This window comes from Cottoperca gobio, unplaced genomic scaffold, assembly GCF_900634415.1.
Source record: "Cottoperca gobio unplaced genomic scaffold, fCotGob3.1 fCotGob3_42arrow_ctg1, whole genome shotgun sequence".
NCBI lineage: Eukaryota > Metazoa > Chordata > Actinopteri > Perciformes > Bovichtidae > Cottoperca > Cottoperca gobio.
In genome coordinates this window covers 10,001-20,000 of record NW_021167006.1, presented here as the reverse complement: position 1 = coordinate 20,000, position 10,000 = coordinate 10,001, and the positions used below count along the sequence as shown (strand labels likewise).

The 10,000-nt window shown below is 40.9% G+C and overlaps 1 protein-coding gene across 1 annotated transcript in view; it reads right to left on the bottom strand.

The window, feature by feature from the left end:
* Nucleotides 1-10,000, bottom strand: part of LOC115006003 (leucine-rich repeat-containing G-protein coupled receptor 5) — a 26,405-nt gene that overhangs the window by 7,213 nt on the left and 9,192 nt on the right. Inside the window, exons 4-10 of the mRNA XM_029428006.1 lie at nt 9,429-9,500; nt 7,557-7,772; nt 5,680-5,751; nt 1,659-1,727; nt 1,201-1,272; nt 387-458; nt 76-144 (exon numbers count right to left, since the gene is read on the bottom strand). Of these exons, the coding sequence (XP_029283866.1) occupies nt 76-144; nt 387-458; nt 1,201-1,272; nt 1,659-1,727; nt 5,680-5,751; nt 7,557-7,772; nt 9,429-9,500 (642 nt within the window). The remainder of the gene's footprint in view (nt 1-75; nt 145-386; nt 459-1,200; nt 1,273-1,658; nt 1,728-5,679; nt 5,752-7,556; nt 7,773-9,428; nt 9,501-10,000) is intronic.

Here is a 10,000-nt window from a genome sequence, read left to right as displayed (position 1 = left end):
CAGATATGAAGCATTCCTGTGTGTGTGTGTGTGTGTGTGTGTGTGTGTGTGTGTGTGTGTGTGTGTGTGTCTTACAGGCTCTCCAGGCTCTTGGTTCCCGTCAGATCTGGGAACTCGGTGAGATCTGCAGCTCCGTTCAGAGAGCTGAGAACGGGCAGATTGAGGACATACTAAGAAATATTGTCTCTTTTATTCGGCTTGTGTTTGTGTTACTTGTGTAATTGGTGCCTGAATGTCACCATCATTATAAACACCAACAAAGAAGAATGTTTCATCAGATTAAAGCATGTTGACTTCTGGACTCTACATATAATAATAATAATATCTGTGCAGATACTTTAAGCTTTCAAGACTTTAAGGAGACAATGTAATGTGTCATCTCTCACAGTGTCCGCAGCTCTGGAAGGTGCTGGAAGGCCGATCGTCCGACTGACTGGATCGGGTTGTCGTAGAAGAATCTATAAAACACAAACAATAACACATGTGGACAAACTGAAGAGTCGTTTCTGTTTCATACGCAGACCATGGAGAGAAAACATCAATCAAGGAAACGTTTTGGTTCACGAACACGAACAAATATTAAAACATTTACAATTTACCGAAACAAGTAACAGTAGAATTAATCAGAATTGTATATTTGCATAAAAGTAAAATTATTTAATCAAATTCTTCAACAAACACGGTGAATAAATAAATAAGTGTTTGTTTTTGCATTTCAACATCAAGTTCCTGAAAATCAAGAAATCAAGGAATCAAGGAATCAAGGAATCAAGGAATCAAGGAATCAAGGAATCAAGGCCACATTTCGTGCAAACGAGATACGTTTATATGAAGAGAGCGAGTCAGCATCTCGACGATAAACTCCACACTTCTAAATATACTCGTTAATTTCCTTTGACAAACAATAATCTCTCGTAAAACAAGTGTCGTTAGCGCTAAAGTAAAGCTTTATAAAAGAGTCCAACCAGGAACACATTCCCAGGAAGAAATAAAACAATCCTAAATCATTGATTCCTTCATTGTCTTCTCTCTGTGGTCACGTCTCTCTATAAATCTATCTTCGCACTTTGAAGAAACTTTTAGTCGTTTAACTTTTAACACGGACTAGAAGTTGAATTCAGCTGAAATCTCCCAAGAAGGCGAATAAGTGGGCGTTGAGTTGTGGTCGTGTGAAACATGCAGAATATGAGATGAACGCACATGGTGATGAGAGAGGGCGTCCCAGTGAAGGCGTGCTCCGGGATCGACTGGATGTTGTTACTGTGAAAACCACTAAACAGGAAACGGAACAGAAGTTAGTTTTCGGTAAAGAACAAAAGTTAGGTATAAATACAAAAGTGTCATCAGCAAAATGTTGAACAATTATTAAAGAATTGTCAAAGAAACTTTAAGCGCAAGTGGTCGAATAAAACCCCTGAGCTGCTCCAGAGAGACCGTCCCTGGAGCAGCTCAGGGGCGGTCTTCTGGATAAGAGCGTCTGCTGAAGGATAATAAATACAAGTCAGGTTTATTCTGGAACGATCCTTCATAATTAGGTGTTTTTCTTCAGGGGCTGAGAAACGAGTAGATGACAAAGTAAAGAAGGTAAGTTTCCACTTTTTGTTTGAACATGAAGTTCCTTTTTGTTAAGTTTTCTCAGTGAAACACTTGAGACTCACAGTTCCTTCAGGTGGCTGAGCGAGCGCACGGCCGTCGGAAACTCCACCAGACTGTTGTAGTTCAAATCCCTGAGACAAACAGAGAGAAGGTGTAAATGACAGCGAAGCAACCTGGGAATAGTGAGATCTCTACGGCCCACACACACACACACACACACACACACACACACACACACACACACACACACACACGCACACACATCACGTCATCACGTCACATATGTTGCACCTACATTGGGAATGTCAACCTTGAAATGGAATATTAAGTCAAAGTGTCAACTTTAACATTGGTAATTCAGAATCTATACTGAATGGGAAGCTCTAGACTGGGAATATCAAATCTAAACTGGGTATGGTCAGCTCTGCAGATCTATACAGGGAATTGTGAGCTGTAGATGTCATTGGGAATGTCAGCTCTAATCCTGGAATATCTGGGGACAGCTTTTATTTTGAAAATACCAGATCTAGACTGGTAATGCAGCCGTGTACTGGGTTTAATTTGGAACGTCAAAGATTGTGAATAGATTGAGGGTCTCTCGGTTCTGTCAGACTGGGAATACCAACTATATAATGGGAATGTCAGCTCTAGATGGTAAGTACCAAATATGTACTGGGAATAGTTCACGCTCGACTGTAAATGTCAGCTCTAAACTGGGAACGTTTTAGCTCTAGACTGATTATACAACTATATATTGGTCATGTCAAATGTATACTGGGAATGTTAGCTCTATAATGGAAAGATCAGCTCTACAATGCAGTGGGAATATCAGCTGAAGATGGTAAATACAAATTATGTACTCGGTATGGTCAGCTCTAAACTGGGAATTGTCACATCTAGACTGGAAATGCCAGATCTGTACAGGGAATGGTGAGCTCTAGACTAGGAAAACCAACCTTAAACTGGGAACGTTTTAGCTCTAGACTACTAATACTAAGTATATACTGGGAATTGTCACATGTAGACTTGGAAAACCAACTCCAAACTGGGAAGGTCAGCTGTAGAAGGGTAATACAGCTTTACATTGGGAATGTCAGCTGCATTCTGGGAATAACAGCTCAATGTAAGCTCCATGATGAGGACCTTCTCTACAATGCTGTGGGAATGTCAGCGTCAGACTGGGAAAGAGTTTCATGTTTGTGTTTCAATCTTTTTCCCGTCTTTTAAGTTTATTAAAGAAACATTTCACTGTGCCTCGCTCTTTTCTTTCATCACCAGTAGAGACTAGAGCATTCTCCGAGTCTACACATGGCTTCACTTAGGTCCTCTCATCCATCTCTGGGATGCAGGTGGCTGTTACACACACACACACCCACACACACACACACACACACACACACACTGTGTGGAATGAAGCTGCCACATTGTGAAAATACCATTAAATTGAAATTGCTTCAGTCTGGTCGCGAGTGTGCGAGTACGTGTGTGTCCAGAGGATGAATTGTAACAACAATAGCTGCTTTCTGCCAAACTAGTATTGATGAACTTCAGAGGGTCGTGATTGGATGAGAGCTGGATAATAGGTTTTTGAGGGTCAGTTTAAGGGTTCATTGGAGATCCAGAGGTTTTTGGGAAATCATGGTCATGCTGTAAAGTGTGCACGCTGATTAGGTTCAGCAGGTTAAGTTAGTGGGCGCAGGAACTTTATGCGTCCTGCAGTAATCCTGGGAATTCTCCCAAACACAATTTCAGGTGATGGTCACTTCTAGATTGGCAAAACCAGCTCTAAACTGGGAATAACAGGTCAAAATTGTCTTGTAATGGGAATACCAGATCTAGACTGATAATACTAACTCCATACTGGATTTCAGCTTTCTTAAAATGGGAATACTCGCTCTACTGGGAATGAAAATGCTACGCGGCAAACCAGATCCATGCTAGAAATAATCAGCTCTGAACTGAAACTGTCCGCTCTTGACTGGGAATACCAAATGTGCACTGGGAATGGTCAGATATCAAATGGAAAGGTCATCTCTAGACATGAAAACCCAACTCTGAACTGGGAACGTTTTAGCTGCTTCTACTAACTCTTCACTGGTCACATCTAGACTGGGAATGTCCAGCTCTAGGCTCTAGACTGGGAATACTACATCTGTACTGGGAGTGAAGGCTCTAGATTGGGAATGAAAATTAAAAACTTGGAATGCCAGGTTGACATTGGGAACGGTCACTTCTAATCTGGAAACTGGGAATGGTCACATCTAAACTGGGAATGGTCACATCTAAACTGGGAATGGTCACATCTAAACTGGGAATGGTCACATCTAAACCGGGAATGGTCACATCTAAACTGGGAATGGTCACATCTAAACTGGGAATGGTCACATCTAAACTGGGAATGGTCACATCTAAACCGGGAATGGTCACATCTAAACTGGGAATGGTCACATCTAAACTGGGAATGGTCACATCTAAACTGGGAATGGTCACATCTAAACTGGGAATGGTCACATCTAAACCGGGAATGGTCACATCTAAACTGGGAATGGTCAGCTCTAATCCTGGAATATATTATCAAACTTTGAATTTCAGTTTATTTGGAACTTCTGGGGTCAACTTGTAGAATTAAAGTTAATAAGCGTGTTTCCCAATGTGATGACATCTTCCTTTAATGCTGTTTGAGGAATGAATGTGTCTTGATTGACAGGTGTTCAGCTGTTCCCACTCAGTTCTGGTGGTTTTGGAGGCTCATGCTAACCACAGACAGCTACAAGGTATTTTTATGGTTTAAACCTCAAACGCTTCTGATGTTTTCAAAGCTGGATTTGGGTTTTTTGCTCACCACCATTTTCGTCACTTACTGGAACCAGAAAATCCTAATTTGGGTAAAATGGGACGTCTAGACAAGAGACACCACCACAGCTGAACTAGACTTTGACGTTCTTCTAAAACCTGGGTGTGTTTTCCTTTAAGGCTGAACTGAACTTGTTGAATTCTTTATTTTTTCTGTTTTCATTTCCGTTTTCTTTCCTTTCCCTGTTTGTGTTTGTAGTTTCAGATGAACCTGAGTCTCTGGTGTGGTTTATTATTGCTGATCCTACAGGTACACACACAAAAACACATGCTGCCTGTGTGTGTGTGTGTCTGTGTGTGTGTGTGTGTGTGTGTGTGTGTGTGTGTGTGTGTGTGTGTGTGTGTGTGTGTGTGTGTGCATGAATAGTAATTATGATTAGCATACAGCCAGGGCCACACACAGAGCCGCACACATATACAGAAGTATTTCCAAATGAAGGCAGTGTGTGTTTGTGTGTTTAAACCTGCTTCTCTGGTTGACTGAGAAAACAGAAACATTTCTATATACACACACATTCCTCAGATTATACACACACACCAACATAAACACACACACACACACAGGTTAATCTGCCTGGACTAAATACTCGCTAAAAGAAAAAGAGCTGGCAATCCACGTGAAGAGCATCAATGATTATTATCTGCTCGAGCTGTCGGACATGTTCGACTGCGTTTATTACAGAAATACATTTGATATATTGTGTTGTCTATTGTTATTTAAATGGTTTCTCTTGATTATAATACGGGTATTTTACTATCATCTACTCTTTCTCAATATGCTAATTCATATTTAATATATTTTTTTTTTTAATTACGCACAAACAGCTTAAATTTCTTTTCTTTATATTATTGTTTTATGTTATTTTGTATTTGTCTCATTGGAGTCCAGAAATCAAGCATGTAAAGCACTTTGTGACTTTGTTTTGCTGAATAAATAAAGTTTATTATTATTATTATCATCTCTTCTTTATCAGGCTGGTAGTGAAATGAAATTAGCCGAAAACATTTAATGACTACAAACTATTTGAGCCTTGAATAAATCCTGTTAAGTGTCCTCGACAAACGTATAAATCAAAGCTCTCCGTCATCTCCTAAACCTTCACCCTGACCCCAACTCAACCCTGACTTCTCCAACTCCTCCCCAACACACACACACACACACACACACACACACACACACACACACACACACACACACACACACACACACACACACACAGAGAAACTCACAGCGTCTCCAAACTGTGGAGTCCGTGGAAGCAGTTTGTTCCCATGGAAACGATCCTATTGTTGTTGAGATGCCTATGGAGAGAGAGAGACTGATGGACTAATGAAGCAGACAAAGAGTGTGTGCGTGTGTGTGTGTGCGTGTGTGTGTCTTTTTTAAAAGGGGCCCCGGGGCCTCTCAAGAAGGCTTTTTTTCTTTTGGTAATTTCATGCAAATTAGCTTCAATCTGATTGGACAAAAGAAATGACAGCAGACTTCAATGCTGCCGCGCTGAATGCCATCACACACAAACAGAGAGTTTTGCATGTTATTAAGGAGCCATTACAGACAGTCAGGGACAGTCAGTGCCACGGCTAAACTTAATGCAGCCATCGCTCCTAGCAACAGTCTGCACACACACACACACACACACACACACACACACACACACACACACACACACACAGGCAAAAACAAAAACATTACCAGAAAACGTGGTTCTGTAAGCCGAAGCACAAGTTCAGATATTCTGGACTGCATTTATAAAGAGCTTTTCCAATCTTTGTGGTCACTCAAAGCTCTTTACAACACATGTCAGCATTCACACACACACTCACACACACTCACACACATTCACACACACTCATACAGAGTCAGTGGCTCCCACACAAAGTGTATCAGCTCGTCAGTAGTGATAACCATTCACACACACTCACACACCGTTGGCCATCGGGAGCAATTTGGGGTTCAGTATCTTGCCCAAGGACACTTCGATATGTTGACTGCAGGGGTCGGGGATCGAACCACCGACCCTCCGACCGCTGGACGACCACACGTTAACCAACTGACTAATCCACTAGTAAATTTATGATCCAAACAAACTGACTAATTTACTTGCTTACTAACTGACACACCTAATGGCTAATATTAATTTACTGGCAAACAAATGGCTAACCAACTAGCTACCTTACCAACTAGCTACCTTACCAACTAACCTCGTCGCTAACTCACTTGTAAACCGAATAGCTAACCAGCTGTCTGACCTAGTAGCTTACTAACCCACTGACTAATAGCCTATCCATGTCCATAACTTACTGCTAACTGCTGAACATATAAGCTAACTTAGTAACCAAATGTCTTACTACTAGCTAACTAACCAACTGTCTAACATACTAGCTATTGTAATGCTAACCAACTACCTAACATACTAGCTATTGTAATGCTAACATACTACCTAACATACTAGCTATTGTAATGCTAACCAACTACCTAACATACTAGCTAACGTAATGCTAACCAACTACCTAACATACTAGCTATTGTAATGCTAATCAACTACCTAACATACTAGCTAACGTAATGCTAACCAACTACCTAACATACTAGCTAACGTAATGCTAACCAACTACCTAACATACTAGCTAACGTAATGCTAACCAACTACCTAACATACTAGCTATTGTAATGCTAATCAACTACCTAACATACTAGCTAACGTAATGCTAACCAACTACCTAACATACTAGCTAACGTAATGCTAACCAACTACCTAACATACTAGCTATTGTAATGCTAATCAACTACCTAACATACTAGCTAACGTAATGCTAACCAACTACCTAACATACTAGCTAACGTAATGCTAACCAACTACCTAACATACTAGCTAACGTAATGCTAACCAACTACCTAACATACTAGCTATTGTAATGCTAACCAACTACCTAACATACTAGCTAACGTAATGCTAACCAACTACCTAACATACTAGCAAACTTCTAATCAACTGCCGTTTTCTCCCTTGTTGATCGGTTGATGAGTATTTCTGTAATGAATCACAATCTAAATAAAGTTTGTGTATTTTGTTTTAACTCAGTGAGTGTGTTAGCGTGGTACGTACAGCACCACCAGGCGGCCCAGTTTGCTGAATGCGTGATCTGGGACGTGGCTGATGTGGTTGAGGGCGAGCGTCATGGCCTGCAGGGCGGGCAGCTCGCTCAGGGCCTCCGCCGGCACCTCCGTCAGGGAGTTATCGTCCAACCACAGGTGACGCAGCGAGCGCAGGCCGGAGAAACAGCCAATGGGAACGCTGGAGATTTGATTGGCGTCCAGGCGGCTACGGAGAGATTCACATACGTTGACATTTACATTCAAGTAACAGTTATGTGCCATCGAAATTCTTATTATGGCAAAATAAAAACGTGATTCACTCGAACATATAAATGTATTTATCGGGTCATTTATTTATTTTTTATTTTGGCTGCTTACATCGTGAAGAGAAAGTTACCCGGACAAACGTAATGCATAAAGCATGAGGCACTCGAGAAGACTGTGCCATGAGTTTTAATTTGGGCTTTCCACTCGGGGTTCTCTTTGTACATATTGAAAATGAAAAAGACAAAAAACCTTCAGAAAACGACTTTTTCAATACGTACAAGAGAATTTGAGCTTTGATGAAGAGCCGCAGAATATAAAACGGGGGCTTCACTTCCCTTTGAAGCCGTTTGAGAGCAACATTAGAGATCAAGTGTTTGAACAGGAATGATCGGCGGGTGGCTCGAGCACCTCTCCAGCAGCTCTCAGGCTGAACCACGGTATTTTAATGAGCAGACATTAGAGAGTACGGTCCACCTTCCCCTCGCCGGGAAGGATTCACATCCTTTAATGAAGAAACAAAAACCTCACCAAAGTAAAAGCATGAGCAGCAAAATGTACTTAAAGTAAAAGTATTGATTCCCCATGAGTATATTAGTGCTGCGTTAGTGTGTACGTTATGCATTAGGGTGGATACTTTATTTACGTGGCAAGATTACAGGAAAGAAATCACAAGTTCTGTGAGTAAATTCAGTAAATGTATTAATTTATAATATCAGAGAATAATCACGTTTTCAACTCGTACATTTGAGTCTCTTCACGTGAATGTATAACTTTAATCTCAGAGAATATCCAAGAACAAAAACTCATCCCCGGCTTCGTACTTGTTTGTTTAACATCTAATATGTCATCGCAGTATGTTCCTGCTGCAGATGTTCCTGCTGCAGATGTTCCTGCTGCAGATGTTCCTGCTGCAGATGTTCCTGCTGCAGATGTTCCCTCCTTCACATCCTGTCGTAGTTTAATGTACACGATGCATCAGATTCTATAACATCATCATGTTTTGTATCTTTGTCTCTAAAAGTCAACTCTTCATGAGTTCCTCAGAAAAACAGTTTCCATCTTTGTGACATCATCTTCCAGCTGATCGAGAGGCTTTTTAAACACTTTATTTATCTGGAGGAAACTTCATCACAAACATCTGGAGACACATGTTGAGCTCACAGGAAGAGGAGGAAGAACTAGAGTAACTGAAGCTGTCAGACGCATGAAGAGTCCTGACAAAAGCTCCTCTGTTCACACAGAAGAGGATGGACTTCACATAATGGTCCATCAGATAAATGAGAGACCTCAGACAGAAAGAAAGACTCAGACGTCTCCATTCTTATACCCTTATCTACACACACACACACACACACACACACACACACACACACACACACACACACACACACACACACACACAGGTACAGTTTCAGTATAATTAGTGTGTGTTATCAGGCTGAGGGAGCACAGTGTCTGCACTACGTACATTAATATACTGCTCCATGTGCGTGTGTGTGTGTGTGTGTGTGTGTGTGTGTGTGTGTGTGTGTGTGTGTGTGTGTGTGTGTGAGAGTGTGTGTGTGTGTGTGCGTGTGTGCGTGTGAGTGTGTGTGTGTGTGTGAGTGTGTCTCACAGTGACTGCAGGTTGTGCAGCTTGCTGAAGGCCTCCACAGGAACAGACATCAGCTGGTTGTTCTGAAGCATCCTGGTGAAACAAAGATGAAGTCACTTTTATTCTTCCTGCTCAGACGAGAAGTTTATTAACTGGAACGTTCAGCACGAAAATAACGTCATGTTAAAACAAAAGTTAATTAAACTTGACGTTAACGTTTAGCTGCTGATTAAAGCTCGGCTTTAATCAGTCATGTGTTAGCGTAGCTTAGCATAAAGACTGCAAACAGCTAGCCTGGTCCTCGACGCTCATCCAATAACATCTCATATGTTTTGTGTTTGCACACATTCATGACGTGACATCACTTCCTGTCTAACATTCAAAGTGTATGTTTCTTTTTATGTTTTGATATGTTAGTTTCCCTACGTCACCTTCAGCTTCTATTAGAAACTAAAACTTATTGAGCATCATTTGTAATTTGGTTTTGATTAATGAATATTTATAATGGATGGTAATCTCTTGTAGAGCGAGCTCGTGTAAAAGTTTATAGTGATATTAATATATTATATATTAAGATATTAATAAAAGATGTT